Consider the following 27,381-nt stretch of genomic DNA (forward strand, 5'->3'; position numbering starts at 1 on the left):
AATATATCCTCCGCTACACTTAGTACCGTGAACATTACTTCTTTCCACCTTTCCTTTACGTTCTCTCTTGGTGCTAGGGTCTCTAGGACCTTGAAACGGTTTTTGGTTTCCAGAGGTAGTTAAGTTTTTATATTTTGTGGATAAATTGGAAGAGAACGGTGGAGCCTTAAAAGTTAGACAGGAGGAATTGTTAGAGTAAAAGCCACAAAGGTTGATGGCGAGATTGTTGGAGAATATGCAAAATGCCACTGTCCAGGGTGAAACCTTGCACGAATTCAATGAGACGATGTGCAGGGGATCAGTGCCGCATAGGAGGAAGCAGGTGCTCGTTCATTTGCTTTCAGTACGCGATTCAACGTCATCAGGGGCAGTTACCTGTTATGTAGACGGAGTTAAGCGGAGTGCCAGAGTTTCATGCCTAGGATTTAGTCAGTTGGTAGTTGAACTACGTATTGCTGACGGTATGTGGCCTCAGGACCTACGATTATGTTACCTTGAGTGATATGGTTAGCCATTTGCAGTGGGTAGCTTATGTCGATGAGTGAAGGAAAGAGAAAAGAACTATAGAAGCCAAACCACGCGACAATAAGAAGTCCGCAGCGCAAGGAAACTTAAGGTAATGGAAATGATCGTATGGCATTGTTCGCCGGGAGGCCCCATTCGGGGGAGTTCGGCCGCCGTATTACTTCTAGGTGACGCCAATCGGCGACTTGCGAGTCAGTGATGATGAAAGACACACAACACTCAGTCCCCTGCCGGGAATCGAACCCGGGCCCCCTGCTACGCTACGGAGGCGGACGCAACTTAAGGTGTTACGCTTGCGTTGGTCCCAGTCACCTACACCGACACTATCCTGTGGGTCGACGCAGGCATTGTTGTACGATTGATTTGGCATTTGTAGTCGACCACTATTAAATCATGATGCTTACAGCGCCATCTCATGTTGCATTTTGTAACTATTTATTTTTCTCTCTGATACTTTTTCGCTCTTCTCCGATAATACTCCATTGCAATTTGACGTCATTCTGGCAGTGGTGTTATTTATACAGCGTTTTGAAAGTTTAATTTTAATTTTAATACAAGTCAGGCATTGTTGTCATTCCATTCTAATACTGATTGTTGTCATTAACCGCAATTGCGTATTCATTTTATGTATTCCGTAATGGCTGAATCGCCGCAGTGCCTATTCCTTTGGACATGCACGCATGTCAACAGGAACTTTGCATCGTCATCAGAATAACATAAGCACTGCAATATCGTACAAGCTTAACAAGTCGCTAGGAGTGACATCATACTGAAAAGTCTGTCAACTGATTTCGCTGTTACATGGAAACGGCGCAGTGACCGAAACCTGTGGGGTGCGATTGGCGTAGAGCGGCACAAATTAAGAGCTACGAGGGTTGTAACTTATATAGTGGCAACTATTTATTCACAGCCGATACAATAGAGTTACATGTTTGCAGCTGTTACTGTCCTTCAAAGTAGCCAGCGTTGTGTAGAACCCGTTGCCGGCGATGCGGAAGGCGTAGTACACCGTTACCAGAGCCTGCTCTGTTGATGGTGCGAATGGAGCGGTCTACTCCCTCTGGAGCAGTTCTGAACCGAATGCCACAAAGTGGTTCCTTCAACTTCGGAATCAAGTCAAAGTCACAAGGACTTACGTCCGGGGAGTATGGTGGATGGTGCAGTACTTCCCAGTCCCATCGACCGAACAGAGCAGCCACAGCTTTCTCTGTATGCGCCCACGAATTGTCGTGCAAAATGATGGGTGGGTTGCCCAGAAAGTGTCACCGCTTTTGGAGGTGTCCGGATACCATTGATCAATAGTGTATAGTTCTAAGTGGAGCATTAATAATTACAGCTGTGACTACGCAGAAAATCTGGGTTTTATTTTACCCTGCCGGAATTTGAAGTGATAGTGATGTTTAATAGCACAATAGATTTTCGAGCACGGACTGAGTTTGTACTAAAACCGCGCGGAAGTTTGTAACCGAACGACGTCAGGTGTGTTTCGGAGAGACTTACCCCTCCATCGATCCCACCGGGAGCGACAGAGATGGAACATACAGTCGTATTAGAAAAGAAAAATTGGTCGCAGTACATACACATTCATTGCAACACCTAGAAGATATGCAAGATAAACCAAACTTGGTAGACGTGTTTCTACATTTGAAAGATGACTTCTATTCAGATTTGGCTCCAGTCGCGTAAGAGTGGCGCTAGTGGCACCACTATAAGGATGCAAATCAGGTTTGCCTTAAATACACGCTGTAGCAAATTTTTGGAAATTTGTGGTAAGCTTCTATGGAACCAAACTGCTGAGGTCATCGATCACTAGACTAACACACTACTTATTCTAACTTAGTTAACTTACGCTAAGGACGACACACACAGCCATTCTCGAGGGAGGACTGGAAACCTCCGACGGAGGGAGCCGCGCGAACCATGACAACGTGCCCTAGACCGAGCGGCCACGCTTTAGCAGCCGTGAGCGTTAGTTAGCTACGAGACTGGACGTAATGAATTGATGTTGGTCAAGAATGTCTTTGACGCCGGTATCAACACCTCATTGACTTTGAACGAGGTCGTGTAACAGGGCTACCGGAAGCTGAATGTTTCTTGTGCGATACTGCAGGAAGACTTGGCAGAAATGTTGACACTGTACATAACTGCTGGTTGCAGTGGTCCCCGGTTCGATTCCCGACCAGGTTGGGGATTTTCTCCGCCCGGGGATTGGGTGGTTTTTTTTGTGTCCTCGTCATTTCATCATCATTTGTGAAAGTGGCGAGACTGGACTGTCTAAAGATTGAAAATTTGTACAGGCGCCGATAATCGCACAGTTGAACGCCTCACAAACCATACATCATCAGCAGTGGTCAAAAAAAAAAAAAAAAAAAATGGTTCAAATGTCTCTGAGCACTATGGGACTTAACTGCTGTGGTCATCAGTCCCCTAGAACTTAGAACTACTTAAACCTAACTAACCTAAGGACATCACACACATCCATGCCCGAGGCAGGATTCGAACCTGCGATCGTAGCAGTCGCGCGGTTCCAGATTGTAGCGTCTAGAACCGCTCGGCCACACCGGCCGGCAGCAGTGGTCACGGAAATGTACGGTAGCAAGAAGACCGGGCTCCAAACATCCAAGTGACGATACTGAGAAGGGAGACCGTCGAGTTCGGTGTACGACTGTAGCGCATCGTCCTCTATCTGAAGCAGCAATATGAGCAGCAATCGGCACCACAGTAACACAACGAACTGTTAAAAGATCGCTTACGTCATGGACAGCTCCGGGCCAGATGCTCTGTAGCGTGAATTCCACTGAGCCCAAACCACCGCCATTTGCGGCTTTGGTGGTGTCAAGCGAGAGCTCATTGGAGGTCGAATTGGTGGTCTCCTGTTGTGTTTCCTGGTAAGAGCTGGTTCTGTCCCGGTGCCAGTGAAGGCCGTCCCCTGGTTGGGTTCCGACGGATCAAGTACAGTTGGGCTCACCACCTGTCTTACTTAAGCGAACGAGGGCAGACCGACCTCCCTGGAGGCTTTCTGAATTCCACTGGTGTTTAATTATCTGTTGTCAGCTAAGTTTTAGGCTTATGGTTATTTGTTTGTTTTCTTAAAATTTTGCAAAATTAATTTTTAAATTTATCTTTCAAGCTTAAATACTGTGGCCTTCTGCCTTTAAAGATTATGGTAATATACAAGGTGGTTCAAAAAGAATACCACAACTTTAAAAATGTGTATTTAATGAAAGAAACATAATATAACCTTATACATCATTACAAAGAGTATTTAAAAAGTCTTTTTTTCACTCAAAAACAAGTTCAGAGATGTTCAATATGGCCCCCTCCAGACACACGAGCAATATCAACCCGATACTCCAACTCGTTCCACACTCTCTGTAGCATATCAGGCGTAACAGTTTGGATAGCTGCTGTTATTTCTCGTTTCAAATCATCAATGGTGGCTGGGAGAGGTGGCCGAAACGCCATATCCTTAACATACTCCCATAAGGAAAAATCACAGAGGGTAAGGTCAGGGCTTCTTGGAGGCCAGTGATGACGTGCTCTGTCACGGGCTGCCTGGCGGCCGATCCATCGCCTCGGGTAGTTGACGTTCAGGTAGTTACGGACAGATAAGTGCCAATGTGGTTGCGCTCCATCCTGCTGAAATATGAATTGTTGTGTTTCTTGTTCGAGCTGAGGGAACAGCCAATTCTCTAACATCTCAAGATACTGTAGTCCAGTTACAGTAGCACCTTCGAAGAAAAAGGGACCAAAAACTTTATTGGCTGAAATGGCGAACAAATGTACAACTAAATGAAACTTTATAGCTCCCTTAATTCGGCGACAGATAGTGCTTAGCTCTTCCTTTTGTCGTTGCAGAGTTTTAAATTCCTAAAGTTGTGGTATTCTTTTTGAATCACCCTGTATTTTAAAATTTTGAAGTTAATTGTGTGGCTCAGCCATTGGTATTGCACATCGCTTATGTTGCTTCTTTAAATTATTTTATTTTATCTTAACTGGATTTTTATCTTGTTGATTTTTATGATTTCTTGCTGTTAAACATGCTTACCTTGTGCTTTAAATCTATGGTAATATATTCTGAAGTTTTGAAATTTAATTGTGGCCCTCAGCCATTTGTGTTGCACCTTGCGTATGTCGCTTTTTGGGGTTTTAAATTGTTTTATTGCCGTCTTAATGGAAATTTTGATTTTTTTAAGATTTCTTGTTGGCCTTCTGCCTTTAAAGGTCTATGGTAATATATTCTAAAATCTTGGAACTTAATTGTTGGCCCTCAGCCATTTGTATTGCATTTTGCGTATGTTGGTTTGGAATTATTTTATTGCTACCTTAATTGGATTTTTATCTTGTTAAGATTTCTTTTTGGAGGCCTTCAGCCGTGAAAGAGTTGCATTCGGTAAAGATTCGGCTATGTGCCGCTTTGGTTGTAAGGATTATTAAATTACGATAAATGACAATTAGAAGCAGAAACTGACCTCAACGCTTGGCGCTTTCCACAAAACTATTACCTGTTCTGCCCAGCGGGTTTAGCGGGCGTATCAGTTCCTTGGCCTACTCGATCACCAGACTGTTCTCCAATTGAAAAGGACATCATCAGAAGACAACTCCACCACCATCCACAAAAAGCATTAATCGTCTCCGTATTGACTGACCGAGTGGAACATTCTTCATGCAGCACCTGTACGGCACGGTGGATGCAGCTTGTATGCTTCCCTTCAACATTCTGGCTATTACACCGGTTATTAATGTGCCAGCGCTTCACACTTGCAGTGGCTTACCTCGCGATTACATTAATCTGTAATCTTGGAACGTAATCACTTAAATACGTTACGTAGACAAATGCATTCCCGGAACATCGATACTCTACATTAATCATTTACTGGTTTAGGATATTATCAATCAGTGTATTATACAAATTCTGTCTTTTGAAATCCAAGGATGCAAATGGTTCAAATGGCTCTGAGCAATATGGGACTTACCATCTGAGGTCATAAGTCCCCTAGAACTTAGAACTACTTAAACCTAACTAAGCTAAGGACATCACACACATCCATGCCCGAGCAGGATTCGAACCTGCGACCGTAGCAGTCGCGTGGTTCCGGACTGAAGCGCCTAGAACCACTCGGCCACAGTGGCCGGCTCCAAGGATGCAGCCAGAGGCTATAACCTGGTCGAACATAGCTTTACAGTTGGTCAGGTGACCGTGTCTTGACAACAGAGGAAAACTCACTGCGCAAAGGTCAAGCTTGGTGTCGGGTCCGATTTCGCGGTCCCCGAAGTAGAAGCGCCGTATCTGCTCGGCCACGGCGTCCCTGTCCGCTTCAGGGCAGCGCAGGTTGGTGGGGATGAGCAGGCGGGGGTTCTCAGCGTAGCTGGACGAGTGTATCCAGAACGGTGGCCCATCTGCGGAATGGAGAGAACATCGAATCAGATCAGTCGCACTTCGTAACATCTGCATTTACATCCACGTGTATGCGCTGCAAAGCACTATGAATTGCATAAGAGACGAAATTCTCCTTTTTCAAGAAGAACCTACACTACTGGCCATTAAAATTGCTAGACCACGAAGATGACGTGCTACAGACGCGAAATTTAACCGACAGGAAGATGATGCTGTGATATGAAAATGATTAGCTTTTCAGAGCATTCACACAAGGTTGGCGCCTGTGGCGACACCTACAACGTGCTGACGTGAGGAAAGTTTCCAACCGATTTCTCATACACAAACAGCAGTTGACCGGCGTTGCCCTGGTGAAACGTTGTTGTGATGCCTCGTGTAAGGAGGAGGAATGCGTACCATCACGTTTCCGACTTTGATAACAGCGATTGCGGTTTATCGTATCGCGACATTGCTGCTCGCGTTGGCCGAGATCCAATGACTGTTAGCAGAATATGGAATCGGTGGGTTCAGGAGGGTAATACGGAACGCCGTGCTGGATCCCAACGGCCTCGTATCACTAGCACTCGAGATCACAGGAGTCTTATCCACATGGCTGTAACGGATCGTGCAGCCACGTCTCGATCCCTGAGTCAACAGATGGGGACGTTTGCAAGACAACAACCATCTGCACGAACAGTTCGACGACGTTTGCAGCAGCATGGACTATCAGCTCGGAGACCATGGCTGCGGTTACCCTTGACGCTGCATCACAGACAGGAGCGCCTGTGATGGTGTACTCAACGACGAACCTGGGTGCACGAATGGCAAAACGTCATATTTTCGGATGAATCCAGGTTCTGTTTACAGCACCATGATGGTCGCATCCGTGTTTGGCGACATCTCGGTGAACGCACATTGTAATCGTGTATTCGTCATCGCCATACTGGCGTATCACGAGGCGTGATGGTATGGGGTGCCATTGGTTACACGTCTCAGTCATCTATTGTTCGCATTGACGGTACTTTGAACAGTGGACGTTACATTTCAGATGTGTTACGACCCGTGGTTCTACCCTTCATTGACATCCCTGCGAAACCCTACATTTCAGCAGGATAATGCACGACCGCATGTTGCAGGTCCTGTTCAAAATGGTTCAAATGGCTCTGAGCACTATGGGACTCAACTGCTGTGGTCATAAGTCCCCTAGAACTTAGAACTACTTAAACCTAACTAACCTAAGGACAGCACACAACACCCAGCCATCACGAGGCAGAGAAAATCCCTGACCCCGCCGGGAATCGAACCCGGGAACCCGGGCGTGGGAAGCGGGAACGCTACCGCACGACCACGAGATGCGGGCTGCAGGTCCTGTACGGGCCTTTCTGGATACAGAATATGTTCGACTGCTGCCCTGACCTGCACATTCTCCAGATCTCTCACCAACTAAAAACGTCTGGTCAATGGTGGCCGAGCAACTAGCTCGTCACAATACGCCAGTCACTACTCTTGATGAACTGTGGTACCGTGTTGTAGCTGCAACAGCAGCTGTACCTGTACACGCCATCCAAGCTCTGTTTGGCTCAATGTCCAGGGGTATCAAGGCCTTTATTACTGCCAGAGGTGGTTGTTCTGGGTACTGATTTCTCAGGATCTATGCACCCAAATTACGTGAAAATGTAATCACATGTCAATGAATACCCGTTCATCATCTGCATTTCTTCTTGGTGTAACAATTTTAATGGCCAGTAGTGTAATTAGCCTACTCTTGTCCTCACAGTCAAATGGTTCAAATAGCTCTGATCGCTGTCGGACGTAACTGCTGAGGTCATCAGTCCTCTAGAACTTAGAACTACTTAAAGCTAACTAACGTAAGGACATCACACACATCCATTGCCGAGGCAAGATTCGAACCTACGACCGTAGCGGCCGCGTGGTTCTAGAATGTAGCGCCTAGAACCGCTTGGCCACACCAGCCTGCTCTTCACAGTCCCTGTGAATCTTAAGACATCTCGGAATAACTTGCATTGTACTAAAGGGCAAAAACTGTAGGAGAAGACACTGTTTGGAAAACGTGAATCAAATAGTCGAGAACATAAAGCGCAAGTGCTAGTCTTATTTGAAGACCTTCAGAGAGGAGAAGAAGCCGCGGTGGGCAGCATCAAACCAATAGAAAGACTGATGGACACGAAAACAGTACATACGTGACTCTACATTACGCGATTTACTGTTGTAACAAATAATTCGTTACGACAATGCAGTTTGTTGGATTCCATACCGCAGTCGGTAGAAACGGCACCCATACAGAATCACTTTATAGTTCGTCGGTCTCTTAAGAAACTTTCTTCTGAAGAACCGGTACACGTATGAAGCTGAAATTTATGTCACATTCTAACATCTACTGTTCCTTGGTGGTGTGAAAAAATTAAGCTTCTAAGTAAATTCAAACAGTACATACGGTCATTCATGTCACATATTTCGATACTTGCAAAGTTACCAAAAGCTATAGGGAGCTTCCCGTTGACTAGTAACATGATATTTGACAAGAACGAAGGTTTCACAGTACAAGTGAAGGAAAGATAGGAAAAATCCTAAAACATTTAATTTGTAATTAAAAGTTTTATTTATTTATTTTGCGAATTATTGCCCGTCAGTACGTCTGTCTGTTCACCTGCTAAGACCACGCTTTTCTCAGAAATTGGTTGAAATTTATGTCAAATATTAAGGTTTGCGGCGTCTTGGCGGTGTCAAAACTTTAAGCTTTGAAGTAAATGCAGTCAGAATATTTGGCTGCCTGTGAAGGTCGCCTTTTTTCTCATGATTGGTTAGAGGTATCACGTTGAAACGTATGTCAAACGCTGAAGTCAACGGTTTGTTGGCGGTGTATATAATTTAAGCTTCAAAATCAATGCACTCTAATGACACTAAGTAAGTCACATATTTTGATACTCGCAAACTCACTCTTCAAAACATAGAGATGAATTATCTAGATATTTGTTGGCGCAGGTGGTCCAGAGGCAAAGTGCATGCCAGTAAACTGTGAGTCTCGGACGAACTACGAATTTTTCAGTCTTCGTTTTGTGAAGAGTCGCCACGAAGTACAACTGGTTTGGATTCCATATATTAAACTGTAGGTCCCGTTTTGCCGGTTGGATGCCTGGGGTAGGCAAGTCGCCGAAACGGCGTCCAACAGAAAGACTTGTACCAGGCTATTGACACACAAGGTATCATTATCATTACCTATATGCCGGAAGGCTATAATTAAATTTTCCCTGTTTAACACGTCACAACATGGAAACTAATTACCGTACAAGGACCAAACTTGGTGGAATTAATGTCAAGTATATGGGGAAGAGAAACAATGCAGAAGCAGATCAATTACAACACTTTTAATGTGCTACAAAAGAGCACAATATGGCTTCCATCAGTACCCACAAGAGTATGAAAGCCAAGGAATGCATTCTGCACAGCAGAACGAAGTATGCCCGTGGGAATGTTGGCTACCTCTCTTGATATACTGCGCTTCAGATCAGCAAATGTGTGAATGTCCCCCTGGCAAACCCTGTCCTTCGGGTAGCCCCAAAGCCAGAAATCATAGGCAGTGAGATTAGGTGATCGTGCCGACCAATCATTTGAAAACGATCTTTCTCGTGTAGGGCGGGTATGACACGCTGGTGAAGCATATCGCAGTAACGCCGGCCAGACACACTGCGCGTCTTTGGTCCTTGAGCGCCAAGCTGTTTAAAAAAAAATGGGTCAACGATGAACGTAGCCGTGAAGCCACACCACATGGTGACAGGTTCATCATACAGGGGAACTATGCTCAGTGACTGGAGGTGAAAATCCCCATACTCGGCAACTCTGTGTGTTCACGCTCACCCCTCAGAGAAAAATGAGCTTGTCAACTTGAATCCTTGCGAAAAAGTGAAGTCAACATGTCGTTGTGCATGCTGTGGTGCAAGCTGCTGTACGGCACGGATCTTGCACCGATACATTTGAGAATGGTTGGAAGCATCTTCCGTACAGTGGAACACGGGATGTTCAACTGTCGTGACACAGCACGCGCACTGCCTGACGATCGGGAATTGCGCGCAGCGTTGTCTGCCATAGCAACAGCGATTTCATTGACCACCTGTGGTTCAACCTGTCGTCGGCCTCTTCCCGGAGCGACGCACCGGTTGATTCGAACTTCTTTATCATTCAGCCGGCGATATTCGCGAAGTGTAGCTACAGCATTACTGTTGTCTTGATAATACAGCTTCATCAATAATGCCCTGCTCCTATTGTCCAAGCTCGTGTTGGCACGTCAACAAGTGCAGTGCGACTGGTCAGGTGTGGGAGATCATGAATCACGATGACTGATCACGGCACCTGGTGGCCATAACTGGAACTAGACGGTGGCACTGTGACAATCGCGCACCCCATAGTCTGGACACCAAAGTTGCCAAGTGTGGTACTCGGAAAGGCAAACCTACGTTTCTAGCATTTGTAGACTTAGAGAAAGCTTTTGACAATGTTGATTGGAATACTGTCTTTCAAATTCTATAGGTGGCAGGGGTAAAATACAGGGAGCGAAAGGCTATTTACAATTTGTACAGAAAGCAGATGGCAGTTATAAGAATCGAGGGGCATGAAAGGAAAGCAGTGCTGGAAATGGAGTGAGACAGGGTTGTAGCCTATCCCCGATGTTATTCAATCTGTATATTGAGCAAGCAATAAAAGAAACAAATGAAAAGTTCGGAGTAGGTATTAAAATCCATGGAGAAGAAATAAAAACTTTGAGGTTCGCCGATGACATTGTAATTCTGTCAGAGACAGCAAACGACTTGGAAGAGCAGCTGAAGGAATGGACAGTGTTTTGAAAGGAGGGTATAAGGTGAACATCAACAAAAGCAAAACGAGGATAATGGAATGTAGTCGAATTAAGTCGGGTGATGCTGAGGAAATTAGATTAGGAAATGAGACACTTAAAGTAGTAAAGGAGTTTTGCTATTTGGGGAGCAAAATAACTGATGAAGGTAGAAGTAGAGAGGATATAAAATGTAGACTGGCAATAGCAAGGAAAGCGTTTGTGAAGAAGAAAAATTTGTTGACATGTGTATAGATTTAAATGTCAGGAAGTCGTTTCTGAAAGTATTTGTATGGAGTGAAGCCATGTATGGAAGTGAAACGTGGACGATAAATATTTTAGACAAGAAGATCACATAACTAATGAGGAGGTATTGAATAGAATTGGGGAGAAGAGGAGCTTGTGGCACAACTTGACTAGAAGAATGGATCGGTTGGTAGGACATGTTCTGAGACATCGAGGGATCACCAATTTAGTATTGGAGGGCAGCGTGGAGGGTAAAAATCGTAGCGGGAGACCAAGAGATGAATACACTAAGCAGATTCAGAAGGATGTAGGCTGCAGTAGGTACTGGGAGACGAAGAAGCTTGCACAGGATAGAGTAGCGTGGAGAGCTGCATCAAACCAGTCTCAGGACTGAAGACCGCACCAACAACAACGGTATTTAGTTTCCGTGTTATAACGTTTTAAAGATGGAAAGCTTTATTATAACCACCTGGTTCGTAATTAAGCTGGTATGCAACCCTGAGAGCGTGAGTCCTACTCCAGCTTGTCCGGTTTTTCATTATGGAATCGCAATTATATCGTAAAATTATTCATATTTTCCATACATAGAACTTTTCTTACATGAGCGCTTGGAACCATAATGATGTGTTCTGATTTGCACTGATAATTAAGTTAATTATTTTGTTTACATCACCTAGTTGACAGGAGTGGACATTTGGCAGGCAGTTTCATACATTTTCCACTAAGATTCGGTTAAGTTCAGAACCTACGCCCTATTTCCGAGCCCTTTACGTAAATTATCAAGTGGTCAAGTGACTTGCTGAGAAGAGGTTTCAAGAGTGATGCAATCCATATCATTCATGAGCGGAAGCCGAGTTGTAACCGACACTCCGGGTGCAGTAGGAATCTCAGAAGAACGCCTAAGAATCACGAGGCAGGCGGTGGAGAACGGCGTTTCCATTCCAACCTGCGGCAGAAGACAGTCCGTTTTAGTGGAAGCCTGCATACCACTGTTCAAAAATGGCTCTGAGCGCTATGGGACTTAGCTTCTAAGGTCATCAGTCCCCTAGAACTTAGAACTACTTAAACCTAAGTAACCTAAGGACATCACACACATCCATGCCCGAGGCAGGATTCGAACCTGCGACCGTAGCTGTCGTTCGGTTCCAAACTGTAGCGCCTAGAACCGCTCGTCCACCCCGGCCGGCTCATACCACTGTCTCAGGAGACTAACTATCCTAGCTGTGGTTCACTATTAGCCTTTTACTGTTTCCAACTTTCTGTTAAAGTCTATATACAGCACCTGTGCCAAAGAGAAAAATTGTGGTGAAACAGACGAGAAAGCAGTATAACCATCTTGTGGTGTTGCAGTTGTTCTTATGTCCGTGTTTGTTATGAAAATAGAACGAGGAATTCAGCCTTATGGAAGACACCTTTGCAGTTTCGTTTTACCCAGACATGTTTCAGCACTTTTTGTGCTATCTTCAGTGGGTTATTTTATTTACTTACTTATATGAAGCTATTGGGTATTTATGTTGGTAGCTAATCTGCTACACAATCTACGAGTTGTGATAGATTTGATGTTGAAGTGTTCTGGCAAAGGTGAATACGCTGATTTCTGTGACTTATGGTCGTTTGACAACGCACTTTCTACTATTTTCAAACATGGGCACAGTTTGCGCCGCCATTACGTGTTGTTATCAATACTCAATGGCTTCATATAAGTAAGAAAATAAAATAATCCACTGAAGATAGCACAAAAAGTGCTGAAACATGTCTGGGCAAAACGTAACTGAAAAGTTGTCTTGCTTAAGGTGGTATTTCTCGTATAGTTTAAAATGTTTTGCCTAAGTGAAACGAAACATGTATGGCGACGAAGAAAAGGCATGTCAGTGGTTGCGTGCACAGCCCCAGTAGTAATATTAACTGATACAGTACCTACTGAAACCATGTACACATAAAAACATAAAAAAAAGTTTTGCATCACCTCGGTTCCGAGATTTCAGAAAATTGGAATATATCTCAACATAAACATCATTTCCGCCCTTTCTACTGCTCGTGAAAACCACACATTGCATGTTGTACCACCATACAGCTAAACCTTCAGAGGTGGTGGTCGAGGCTGCTGTACTCACTGGTACCTCTAATACCCAGTAGCACGTCCTCTTCCTTTGATGCATGCCTGTATTTGTCGTGCATACTATCGACAAGTTCATCAAGGCACTGTTGGTCCAGATTTTCCCACTCCTCAACGGCGATTCGGCGTAGATCCCTCAGAGCGGTTGTTGGGTCACGTCGTCCACAAACAGCCCTTTTCAATCTATCCCAGGCATGTTCGATAGGGTTCATGTCTGGAGAACATGCTGGCCACTCTAGTCGAGCGATGTCGTTATCGTAAAGGAACTCATTCATAAGCTGTGCACGACGGAGGCGCGAATTGTCGTCCATGAAGATGATTGCCTCGCCAATATGCTGCCGATATGGTTGCACTATCGGTCGGAGGATGGCATTCACATATCGTACAGCCGTTACAGCGCCTTCCATGACCACCAGCGGTGTACGTCGGCCCCATATAATCCAACCCCAAAACAGCAGGGAACCTCCACCATTTTGCACTCGCTAGACAGTGTGTCTAAGGCAGTCAGCCTGACCGGGTTGCCTCCAAACACGTCTCTGACGATTGTCTGGTTGAAGGCATATACGACACTCATTGGTGAAGAGAATGTGATGCCAATCCTGAGCGGTCCATTCGGCGTATTGTTGGGCCCGTCTGTACCGTGCTGCATGGTGTCGTGGTTGTAAAGGTGGACCTCGCCATGGACGTCGGGAGTGAAGTTGCGCATCATGCTGCCTATTGCGCACAATTTGAGTCGGGGATGCACCCTATTGCGCACAGTTTGAGTCGTAACACTACTCCTGTGGCTGCACGAAAAGCATTATTCAACTTGCTGTCAGGGTTCCTCCGAGCCATAATACGTAGCTATGGGCCTGGGCGAGACATGTCATCGACAGTTCCACTCTCCCTGTATCTCCTCCACGTCCAAACAACATCGCTTTGGTTCACTCCGTGACGCCTGAACACTTCCCTTGTTGAGAGCCCTTCGCGGCACAAATTAACAATGCGGACGCGATCCAACCGCGGTATTGACCGTCTAGGCATGGTTGAACTACAGAGAGCACGAGCCGTGTACCTCCTTCCTGGTGGAATGGCTGGAACTGATCGGCTGTCTGACCCCTCTCCGTCTAATAGGCGCTGCTCATGCATGGCTGTTTATATCTTTGGGCGGGTTACTGACATCTCTGAAGAGTCAATGAGACTATGTCTGTGATGCAATATCCACAGTCAATGTCTGTCTTCAGGAGTTCTGGGAGCCAGGGTGATCCAAAACTGTGTTTGATGTGTGTAAATGGAGTAATGTACCAATATTACTCTGGAAGTGTCAGTATTCTTAAGAAGTGGGACGAATTAATGTACTATCGGATCAAATGTATCTGGGCACCTCTATGTGATACAGAACTGTCCACTAGAGTTCATTAGAGGTGGGCCCATCAGATTAAAAGACTCAGAGTGTATTGTGTTGTCATCATAGAAGCAGCAACAGTAGAATGGGACAGCCAGGAGAGCCCAGCAGTCAGGATATCAGCTGAGAAACAGATTCATCAGGGACATATGAACCCTGCCAATGTTGACTGACGATGAGGAAATTGTGAAGTGGAAACTCGATGGAACAACCACAGCTAAACCAGGACAAGAGAGACCTCATGTAGTAATGGACAAGTTGTGGAGTGTCGTTGTAAACAATTCGGACTAAATGAGCATTAGAAATCACTCGGGAGTCCAGGTGCCACAATTACTGTGGGTACAGAGTTGAGAAGAATATGGTACAGTCGTCGAGCAGCTCCCCATAAGCTACGCATTTCTGTAGCCCACGCTATGTGATGCTTGAGGTGTTGTAAAAAGCGAATGACCGGAAATGAGTGACTTCGAGTGATGCATCATAGCATATCCAGTGGCAATCCTTTCGAAGGATCCGAGTTTGGTGAATACCTGGAGAACGTCACCTGCCACCCTCTGTGGTATTATCAGTGAATTGCAGAGGAAGTGGTGTATAGTATGTGGTTGGTTTCTATGGTTACAGTGCTCTTTCCTTATTGTGCTTATGTAAAAGCTAAATACAGAAGGATAGGAACTCGTTTTGCAGCGTTGTGTACTATGTACCGTAGAGGAATGGCTCAGACATGATGTGTGTTTGTATCAGCGTGACAGTGCACCTTAACATAAAGCATCTTCTGTGAGGAAATGGTTTGTGGACGAGAACATTCCTGAAACGCGCTGGCCTACCCTGGGTCCCGACTTGAATCCATTGGAACACCTTTGGGATGAGTTAGAACATCCAACATGACTACCTTGTCTGGTTTCCGCTGTCAAGGAAGAATGGGCTACCATTCCACCACAAACATTTTTTCATTGAAAGTGTCCCAAACAGACTTCAAGCAATCATAAAGCTGATTAGGAGACACATCCCAAATCAATGTCCACCAGTAAGTGTCCAGATACTTTTGATCAGTTTGCTCAAACATAACCTATTGAGTAACAGTTGCAATGCTGAGGCAACAGCAATCATTACAGTCTTTTTAGAATGGCGCGTACAATTCCGCTCTAGGGAGTGCCACAATGCACAGCTGACTCACTGTAGTATTCCTGTCACATGCACTGACCTCCAGCGAACACTGAGCCCTCGTGGGTGGCGACGCCCGTGATGAAAGGCACGTGCTGGAAGTCCCCAGAGAGCAGCAGCTGGGCAGGCTCCCTCGGGAAGAAGGCCCCACCCTCAACATCAGCTGGCTCCACTGCTGTGCCCACAAATGGGAGTATCACACTGCGAGCCTTATCCTGCAACAACAGACGGTTATCAGGGGAAGAAGGCCACCACACTGCATGTAGGGGCATCGCCTTGACAGCTCTGTGGCCTGTCCTAATGGTGTTTTCAAGAACTTTTCACAGTAACCAACACTTAAAACGTGAGCTGCTCAGAAAGTGTTTTTCACTGTCCCCAGCAGATACACAGTTCGACAGTCTCTGCATTTTGTATCAGAAACGTCTTTCCCAATTCTGTTTTAACCGCTTAAAGTTCATAATTACAGCCAGCTATATGTTTAAAATAAAGATAAAACCATAACTTCAACGGAATTCAGAAGAGAATTATGTGTATCCTGTCTTGAATGGAACAGTATGTTTTGAGTGCACTAGTCAACGGTAAAAGCAGCCAAAGTGATGTTATTTCAACGTTCTAAATCTATTATGAGACTTAAAACAATGGAAAATCTATATATCATAGTTACTATGTGCTTTAGACACCACACAGCCATCAAGCATACAGTGATGTACCACTGTTTGCTGTAGCTTTGACCTGCAAACAACAATTCCTCTGGAGGTTAAACCAAAACACTCTGCATCAGAAGATACACTCCAGGTTTCTTCAAATGAGCCTCGAGCAGCCATCACCACACCCTGTGGCACTTGCTTCACTGAAGCTCCAAGCCAATATTCTTCTCCTTGATGGCTATTTAAGTCACTGCCCTCTGCAGTCAGTACCTGCTCCAGGCTTATGCCAGCTTCAACTGACAGCCCATCAGTCAGAGTTCACAGCCCCAAGGTGATAAAGGAATGTCTCACCTCAGTCCAAATAGTCTAGCCATCACTGAGTCATCTATGGCTAATCACAGATCATGGTGTTACAGACATCATCCAGCTTTCAGCAACATGCTGCTAGCTGCCGACCACGACCTCACACACTTGGGCCACCCTCAAGTATCCTATTTCTCACTGTTGAGTGCAGTCTTGTGAACTTTGTCCATCATGAAGCGACCCCATGCAAATGAGTGAACATGTCCTCATGTATGTAAGGAAAATTCCAGTGCAACATCATGACTGACTTTCAGCCTGAACTGTATTGGTATTCTGTTTATTAGATTAAAAAAGATTCAGTTGTCCCTTGCTGCATGGACACATCAATTATTCGTGTGTTGTTTCCACAGTCATGAACGCTAAAATAGCAGTAGCTCATGCTGAACAACACCAGATGATGAGTGCTGCCGTTAAAATGTGGGTTGTACGTATCTAAGGGAGCTGGTAACATAGCTGTCTAGTGTCATTTTTTGGGCAACTGGGAGGGCCATATCGACCAAAACAGTACACAATCCACATGATAGCTTTCACCACTAGGTATCCATTACAAACTTTGGTACTGGCCCCCACCACTGTGATGCACAAACATGATGAACAAATGAACACCTGGTATTGATCCAGGAACCATGGCATCAGGTGGTATTTACAGATGAGTGCAGGATGTTTACAAGTGCTGATAATCCTAGATTAGATTAGATTGGTTTTCGTTCCATAGATCCGTGATTAGAAGATCCTCGTGGATGTGGAACATGTCAATTTTTTTTAGCTGAAATAACAATACTAATAGTATGAATATATACAATACATCATTTGTTTCTATTAAATAATTCGTCAATGGAGTAGAAGGAGTTGGCCACTAGTAAGTCTTTCAGGCTCCTTTTAAACTGATCTTTATTTGTAACTAAATTTTTTATGTTTACTGGCAAATTATTGAAGATGAGTGTTCCTGAGTAGTGGACCCCTTTTTGAACTAAAGTAAGTGCTTTAAAGTCCTTGTGCAGATCATTTTTGTTCCTGGTATTGTATGTATGAACTGAGCTGTTTGTTGGAAAAAGAGATATATTATTTAGAACAAATTTCATTAATGAGTAAATATACTGAGAGGCAGTAGTTAGTATACCCAGTTCTTTGAAGAGGTTTCTACAGGACGTCCGTGAATTTACTCCACAAATAATACGTATTACACGCTTCTGGACTCTGAAAACTTTTGTTTGACTTGAGGAGTTACCCCAAAATATTATACCATATGACATTATGGAATGAAAGTAGGCAAAGTATGCAAGCTTTTTCATTTTTATGTCGCCTATGTCTGCTAACACTCGAATTGCAAATACAGATTTGTTAAGGCGTTTCTGCAGTTCTGCGGTGTGCTCTTCCCAACTGAATTTATTATCAAGTTGTAATCCCAGGAATTTAAGACTGTCAACCTCTTCTATCTGCTCTTCTTTGTATTTTATGCATATGCTGGGTGGAAACCTCTTACAGGTCTGGATTGCATATAGTGAGTCTTTTCGAAGTTTAATGTCAGTGAGTTGGCTTTAAACCATTTATTGATATCCATGAAAATATCATTAGCAGATCTTTCTAGAACTACACTTGACATACTATTTATTGCAATACTTGTGTCATTTGCAAACAAAACGAACTCTGCTTCTGGCAGTGTAACTGATGAGAGATCATTAATGTACACAATAAAAAGCAATGGCCCTAAGATGGATCCCTGTGGGACACCACATGTAATTTCTTCCCATTCTGATGATGACTGATGACTTAATTCACTAGTCCCTTGCACTGACACCCTTTGTTTCCTGTTAGTGAGGTATGACTTGAACCATTTTGCAGCACTGCTCGTGACACCATAGAATTCTAATTTACTTAAAAGGCTGTTGTGGTTCACACAATCAAATGCCATTGACAAATCACTGAAAATACCTGCTGCTTGTAATTTGTTATTTAATGAATTAAGTAAATTTTCACTGTAGGTGTAAATAGCCTTCTCTATATCAGAACCCTTCAGAAATCCAAACTGTGTTCTTGATAATATGTTATTTGTGGTCAGCTGGTTGAGCAGCTGCCTGTACATTACATTTTCTAAAATTTTTGAGAATGCTGGCAAAAGTGAAATCGGTCTGTAGTTTGATGCTATCTCTTTATCCCCTTTCTTGAATAGAGGCTTTACATCTGCATATTTTAGCCAGTCAGGAAATGTCCCAGTTATAATTCACTGGTTACACAAGTAGCTTAGAATTGTGCTAAACTCACAAGAACATGCCTTAATTAACTTTGTTGATATTTCATCGTACCCACTAGAATGATTTGTTTTTAAAGATTTTATTATGGACATTATTTCTTTTGGTGAAGTGAGTGATATATTCATGTACTTGAAGCTATTTGTGAAGGCTACTTTCAGATAATCAAGGGCATTATTTACTGATCCTGAAAGTCCCATTCTATCAGTAACGGACATAAAGTACTTGTTAAATAGATTTGCCACACTATGCCCATCAGTTACTAATGCTGATGACCATAGATGTTAAGTCCCATAGGGCTCAGAGCCATGTTACTAATGTGTCGTCTACCCTTAGTGCTATTTGCTCCTGTTCCTTTCTGGTTCTACCAGTCTGCTCTTTCTCTATATCCCATATTGTTTTTATTTTGTTCCCTGACATTGCTATCTTCTTCTCGTAGTGCATTTGTTTAGACGTCTGAATTACTTTTTTTAATGTTTTACAGTATTCCTTGTATTTAGCTAAATCATCAGCATTGGAGCTATTCTTGGTCGACAGATACATTTTCCTTTTTGTCTTACAAGAAATCTTTATTCCTTGTGTAATCCATGGTTTTATTATAGACTTCTGTTTAATTTGAGTAACTTTTAGAGGAAAACAGTTTTCAAACATGGTACTGACATTGTTCATGAATGTGTTATATTTTTCATTCATGTCATGAGCACTATAAACATCTTTCCAGTTCATATCTTTGAGCAGTTTTCTAAAACAATTTTTGGTTGATTGACTACTCTCCTGTACTCAGATTTAGCAGTCTTGATAATCTGCTTAGAATTTACATCTAAAACAAGGAGCTGCATGTCATGATCTGATAGTCCATTTATAACAGGTTTTATGATATGATTTTGTTCCTTTGATTTGTCTATAAAAATGTTATCAATGGCTGTCCTTGAGGATTTAGTGATCCTAGTTGGAAAGTTTACAGTGTGAGTTAGATTGAAAGACAACATTACTAACTGCAGTGAATGTTTACTGGAAGATTGCATTAGAAAATCTGTATTAAAGTCACCAGCAATCAAAATTTCTTTGTTTCTTCCTGTTAAATAACCCAAAAGAGCTTCTCGGTCATGTAAGAATAGATTATAATTTCCTGCAGGTGCTCGGTAAATAGTTATTATTATATACGATCTGTTATGGAACTCTACTTCTGTTGCACATGCTTCTAGATGCTGCTCTAAACAGAATTTAAGGCAGTTTTTGATAAATGTGGCAACTCCTCCTCCATCCATATCCACTCTGCAGAAGTAGGAAGCTAGCTTAAATCCTGAAATGTCTAACATATCTATATGAGTGGTCACTTGATGTTCAGAGAGGCAGATTATGTCAATTTGGTTAGATGAATTCATTTCATCGATACAAATGAGTAGTTCATCAACTTTATTTCTAAGTCCCGGAATGTTCTGGTGTAATAAAGATAACTGATACTGCATACTAATGGGATTCTAACTGCTTTGGAGAAGATGAACTGGCAGTTTCTGATTACTTTCTGTTAAACACTGTTTAAATGGAGGCAGTATGATAAAATCTGACTCCTGTTCATCTGTTTTCTCAAACTGAGTGTGTCTGCCAATCTCTCTTAAAACTCGTTTTCTTTCCCCCTTCCCTATCCTAAAAAAGGCATCCCTCTGACACCTGTGACCACTGGTATTTTACCACTTGTGCCAGTGTCCCCCCTTAAGTTTTCTGCAATCAACCCAGACAGTTTTCCCTTCCCTTTCCTATTGAGGTGAAGGCCACGCCTAGTGTAGTCCCACCTATCGATAGCATCCACTGGAATCAAACCAATATGGGACCCTATATCCGTCCTAAGCAGTCACTCCAACTCCAAGTTCACCCTCCCTACGGAAGAGTTCAAATGAGGCCGATCATGGCGTCTCAACACAGACACAAATCCCACACTCGTATGCTTCGTTGCTGATGCTATCTTCACCAGGTCACTCTCTATGGAATATTCAGAGTCTCTGCCAATGCTATTTCCCGGACCACCCACTATAACCACGGCATCCTCCTTTGTGAAATCTACCAGCAGAGTGTGGAGATGGTCAGGTACATAGGGTTAACACACAGCGAATAGTTTTTTATGATAATTTTAGGGCTGTGCAGCATTCAAGAAAACATCTTCACACCTGTTGTCCAGTTCGACATTTCGGTAATGGTTTCGTCTTTTAAGAGGATCATGTGCTTGCACACTGCACATACCTAGCGTGTACTGTCCTTCAATTGTCAGAGATGAACCAGATAGAATTCTCTGTGATTTTGGCTCAAATGAATCCAATTCAGTAACTTTAGTACTAGTTGACAATTGCAGTTCATCACCACCGAAACCCTCCTCGCATCCTGGGTGACACTGGAGTGGCTGTGCGTATTCTGACCCAAGCTGCATTGTTGCCAAATTTCCCCCTTTCCTATCCGCTTCCCTCCCACATGATGCTAACACTGATGTCACGTGCTTTGTTCCCAGTTTTCTCTCTTAAACCCCTCTGACATAGACCAATTGCCCTTTGTATAAAACAGCGGGATGTTTAAAAATTGGCAGGAAAATCATAATAGCCAGTTTTTACTCCTGGCCCCTATGACATCCCTGTGGAAGTAGGGCTGTTGTTCTAAGAGTTAAATGGTGGGGCATTGTCCTATTTGTTAACAACACTGTGACATTAGTATTAAAGATACTGTTCCAGCCATATGACTTCAGAACTGAAGATGGCGATCCAAGGTGGATGACATGGAGATACTGCTCCAGCCTGTATGGTTGTCAGATTTACTAGGTTTTTCTCACTGTGGAAGTAGAGGTGGTGGGGCACTGTCCTATTGGTTGAGAATACTGTGACGTATTAAAGATACTGTTCCAGCCATCTGACTTCAAAACTGAAGATGGCAAGTCAAGGTGGAAGACATGAGGATACTGCTCCAACCTGAATGGTTGTCAGATTTACTAGGTTTTTCTCAAGCCTTCGATGTCAGAATCCAAGATGGTGGCCCAGAAATACTGGTGCAGCCTACATGGCTGTCAGATTTCCTAGGTTTTTTCCCATCTCAGAATCCAAACTGGTAGATCCAGGGATAATGGTACAACATGCGTTGTTGTCAGATATAATGTGTTCTGCGTTTAGAATCTTGTCTTAAGTATAAAATGGTGGGAAACTCAAAAAATCACTGCTTTCCCCACTTCTACGACGTTACAGCTCTCTTGTCCTAAATACACAATAAGCATCAAAACTCGTTAATGGTAAATTTCCCTTGACGCCTACAGCAACAACATCCATGAATAAACGACAGGAAGGCAGGCTTTACCCGGTAAATCAGATCACTAGGTGTTCGCCGTACACTTCTGCATAAAGGTGTTACTCAGAATTCTCCTCATAGTACAGTCTTCAACCATACACAGTGCATCTATGTTTCTCCTATCACCTACCTAACATGTAATAAGTCAACCTATCCTTAAATCTTGGAAACCAACGAAGAACTTTTTTGGTGCAGCAACTATCCATTTGTCTCTCCCACTACCATTTAATATTCAGTACAGTGAGAACAGCTTTTTCCATTTGTAATATAATTTCAGTTACTTGCTAGTTTTCACCCATAATTGGTAAATAGGTCCGTAACTACTTGAGCCTTACTCTAAATTAACGTAATATTTCACACTGAGTTAGTAAACAGTAATGTTACTCGATACTTTATTTTTGTATATAAGATTATTTCGGCTTTATTGCCTTCATCAGTACATCTGCAACAATCGCATTTATTTATATGTTACATGGTATATAATCTATAAACTATTTTTTTTACATTGGATGTTGTACTCACGTCCTGACGTTGTAAACGGACATACGTCAATTGTGTGTAAAGTGTAACAGCTGTTCATAGTTTTTGGATGTAATATTTTTTTCAGTAATGTTTTAAAATTGTCGAATGATTTGATGTTGCAAATATACTATAATAGCTTTTTATTATTCTGACACTGATAAAAATTCACGTCTGACAGCTGGTTTTTTATTGAAAGATATTGATGATGCTTTAGTTCACGTATCTGTGGAAATACCGTTGATGAGTTTGTAATCCCTGATGTTTTGCTGTCCATTATCCCCAGATACAATTTCAATAATTTCTTTAACTGGATGTTGCTCACTTAGTGTATCGTTGGCGTAATCTTTAGTGGTTATGTATATTTCAAATTACTCCAAAATATTGATGATTGCACCTTTTGGGATTTTGTGCAGGATGTGTAGCACGTTTCTAATGTCGCCAACTTTGTGTTTTTCATTTCTGAGGTGTGTAATGTAGGTGGACTAGTTGTTATTTGGCTCTCTTGTGTGTTCTTCTGCATCTGAATATGAAATTTCTTCCCGTCTCTGCTATTTAAGTTTTCTGCAGTTACTGCAGTTAATTCTGTAAATTCCAAGGTTTAAGTGTTTCCAGAGTGTGACTTTCCCTGAACACAGTTTTGTGCTAGTATTATTTGTTGTTATGAAGGCAAGTTTCAAGTTTGTATTTATTAGTAGGACGTTTATTATACCGAATAATTTTCCCACATAAGTTTGTTGGTATGGAGGTGGTTTTCTTTTTTAATGTAGTTTCTCATATTAGTTTTATTTTATGATTCATGGAATCTTTTTTAGGGCATGCTTTTTGTTGTACGTCTGTGGAACGGTGGTATCATCATAACAGTACTTGTATCCGATGTATAGTAGTGAACTTATTTCTTTATGTGTGGCCTCCTGTTCCAGTGGCAGATTTAGGGTTATGTTAATCATAGAATGAAAGAATACATATGTGTGAGATTTTGGATGTGAAGATGTACCGCATGGCTGATTATTCCATCTGTAACAGTTGCTTTTAATTTGATTTCGAAAGTATGTTTGTAGATGTTGTTGGTTATTGTGAGCTCCGTTTTCTTTTTTCAAGTCCCATAGTGAATTTCATTTTAGATGTGAGTTATTGAATTCCTGGTGTATTGTTTGTATGTCGTGATCATATCCTTGTATGAGTAGCAATGTGTCATTGACACAGTGGTAGTAGTAGAAATAGTTGTTGTGAGCTGAAGAAATTTGTTTAGAGTCTACTAAGGAATACATTTGCTATGGTACCGACACAATTGCTTCCCATAGCCTCACCATCTGGTTGTGTGTAAATTTTTTCGTTAAACTGGAAATAGTTATGCAATAGGGTTACTTTGAGAAGTTGTATTATTTCATGTATGCCTCCATATGGTTGTGTTTTATGAGATTATGTTGTATAGTATCTATCGTTTCTTGTACAGGGATGTTATTGTAGATGTTTGTAATGTCAAGTGAAACTAAGTTATCACGGTGTGGGGTTTGTATGTTCCTTAATGTTCTTGCAAGTAACGTGGAATTTATTATGGTGTAGTTCTTCATCAACAGTTTGTTGAGTTTTTTATCCATAAGTTAAGCTTTTAATACCATTAACAATCGGATTTATAGAAGCCAAAGGCTTATGTATCTTTAATTGTCCGTAAAGTTTTGGGGTTCTTGACTTCATTACTATATGTGTTTTCTTTTTGTATTCAGAAACTACAAATTCTGCACAAAAACCGAAAGTTACAGTCATGAATATTTTGAAGCGATTTGAAATAGACATACGCATTAAGGATTATCCTCACGATATATTAAATGAACAAACCGATATCATGCACACCTAGTTAAAAAAAAATTAACTACATCAATAACAATTCCATAGATAAATGAATTACAAGAACACAGATGCTTTGAGTAAACAACTACCTATCAAACTTGAAATTCTATGACTGTCAGAACAATACAAAATATATTATGGGTCCGTTTACAACGCTAGGATGTCAGTACAACATCGAACGTAAAAAACCTTTATAAGTTATATATTACGTAAAATACAAATAAATGGGATTGTTTGCTGATGAACTGATGAAAGCAGTAACGCCAAAATATGCTTATATACAAAAATAAAATATTAAGCAGTGCACTGTTTACTAATTATCTGCCTAATGTCCTACTGTGACATGATATATACTGCAGGTCTCAAAAGAAAGAAATTTGACGCTGGTTTTGGTTGCATATAACATACGTCTGACACAATATAATCTAGGTTATAATTTCCTGATGTAGTCCATACCGAACTGTCACAAACCTGTTTCATAGTTTAATATGCAGATCCCTATAGTCAGTAAAGTCAAATCGTTTATGCTACATTAAAACTACAAGCAACATTCATGTCTTCCAATGATTGCAACGCTAATTATTCTAATTCTCCTATTGGTACAATGAGGCAGCCTTGTTATTTTGGCAGCCTTGATGGGGATTTTAGCTGGCTCCCGCGAGGGGAATGAACAGAAGAAGTACGAAGCTGTTTTGGCGCTGAAAGCCATTTTTCACGCAATTGCAGAACAGCGTGCCATGTCTGCACAGTTGGAGAGTCCAAAAGGCCAGACAGCTTGCCGTAAAAACTGTATTGTGCGTGAAGCGATAATGAATCCTTCTCAGCTTGACAAGAATGTGAAGGCTAGGTGAAAACATGAGCCTTCATTGCACGAGAGTAGCCATTGAGCTGTGACCTGCACTGTTTCATCAAATTCTAGTAAGGGATTTTCTAATTCACTCATAGTAATTATTTTTGGTAAAAGGGCTTAGATCCCACATTCGCAGATGTGCAGGGCTTTTGGTTAGCCAGCACTGGAAATCTGTCATGCAGTGAGACGGATTTTCTGCCTTCTTCCCCACACCATGGTTGTTGGTTAATCATGACAAAAACCAGAAGAGCAGAAAATTGTTAAGCTTGTTTATAAAATTATCATTGGTTGAAATTCTCAGGATGAGATACATATTGGCTGGCAGATTTTTGCGCTGAACAGAGAGCTATGTTTCGTAGAGTAAGGTCAGGATGGACTTCGCTTAAGGTCGCGGTTGAGAACATGTTTGCTCCAGGTTGTTGAAGGTGCTGAAGAGAGGGATGTCTCTCACTTAGAACAGGGTGCAGAGGCCAAACTGAAGCTAGAGTTTTCAGCTACACAATAGCCATATTTTCCACTAGCAGAGGTTAAGAGTAGTAAGCTTGCTCCATCATTGCTCACACTGAGATGAGATGAATGTGAGGTTAGTTAAAATGCATCGGGGTATCACGTGGCAGTTGTATATTCCACAACTAGCTAATTGCAGCAATCAAGAACATTGGCGATAGTATTGATGCTCGTTCATTCTTTTCTGGGACCTTTTCTGTAATTACACTAACCTTTTCCAGAATCGTTGGTCGTATTCGTGATGTTGTTATATTGCGTTCTTTTACGCACCAACACAGACATAGCAAGGCTACAGGTCATATTTGAAATCTCTTGTCCACTTATTAGATGTAAATATACTTGATTCAGTGGATAAATCATCTTATTTGATGTCTTATGGCAATAAATCAAATAGTTACACTGATAACTAGTTTCCTTTCGTAATTTGAAGGCTCCCTTCATTAATATGTCAGTGAGAGTTGTTGTATTCATACCTTCATGCTTAATTTCGCCTCCCCTAGTAAATTTCATGTAATAGTACTCTATCCGTTGACTTTCCTTGTTTCTTTTAAAATTGCATGATCTTATGGGGAGCATTCTTACGTCACTGGGGATTGGATATGTAGCAACTTTGGGGTATGCTAAACATCTTAACCACAGTCTCAAATAAGGACAGAAATTATTCGCATGAATATCAGTGAGTGAATCCAATATTCGTGTCCAGTCCTCAAGTTTGTGTATGTAGCAAATAGCACTAACATTCTATTTAAGACAGGATGACCACCAATTTGTCTCACTGCATTAGTGTCACATCCCAGAGCGATTATTGTAGAGCAGATGGTGCAGGGTGTCAAGTTACATCGCTACAGGGGAAAGGGTGCAAGTGAAGACCTATATTTGAATTAACAAACTATGAGATCCGATGTTGCCGTAGTATTTATTTATTGCTTTGCGTGAGACTTCATACAAGTGGAATATATTTTTCACTTACAAAGCAATACAATGTTTGAACTAGTATGATTGACGAGCTTATTTGTTTCACACAGGAGAGAGTTGTGTAATGCTGCCCATACAAAAAGCAACTGTCATTAAGGTCCATGACCGCAGTACGCAGCATCTGGCCTTCTCCTTTATTTACAGTCATGCCCTAACGTAAGCTCACGCTCACTATGAACAGTACACGTTTAAAATGAAATGGTGGACTGTTAGGAATAAGGAGGACTGACCTGCACCAACTCTGTCAAAATTTCTCCTGCTATGATGTTACGTTGGAGACAGAAGGATTCTGAGGTGCGAGATAATGAATTTCACCCTCGATCAGAGTTACGTCACACATAGCTTTCGGAAGGAGTTTTCAGAATACGAGTTAAAGCCTGATGGTCTTGAGACACAGCATGTCTGGCCTCATGATTTTCATTGGATTCTTGAGACTGCATAGTCATG

General features: G+C 42.3%; 1 protein-coding gene across 1 annotated transcript in view; it reads right to left on the reverse strand.

The window, feature by feature from the left end:
* Positions 1–27,381, reverse strand: part of LOC124551156 (esterase FE4-like) — a 195,472-nt gene that overhangs the window by 39,803 nt on the left and 128,288 nt on the right. Inside the window, exons 6-7 of the mRNA XM_047126123.1 lie at positions 15,693–15,867; positions 5,753–5,925 (exon numbers count right to left, since the gene is read on the reverse strand). Coding sequence (XP_046982079.1) covers positions 5,753–5,925; positions 15,693–15,867 — 348 coding nt within the window. The remainder of the gene's footprint in view (positions 1–5,752; positions 5,926–15,692; positions 15,868–27,381) is intronic.

Source organism: Schistocerca americana, chromosome 9 (assembly GCF_021461395.2).
Source record: "Schistocerca americana isolate TAMUIC-IGC-003095 chromosome 9, iqSchAmer2.1, whole genome shotgun sequence".
Lineage (NCBI taxonomy): Eukaryota > Metazoa > Arthropoda > Insecta > Orthoptera > Acrididae > Schistocerca > Schistocerca americana.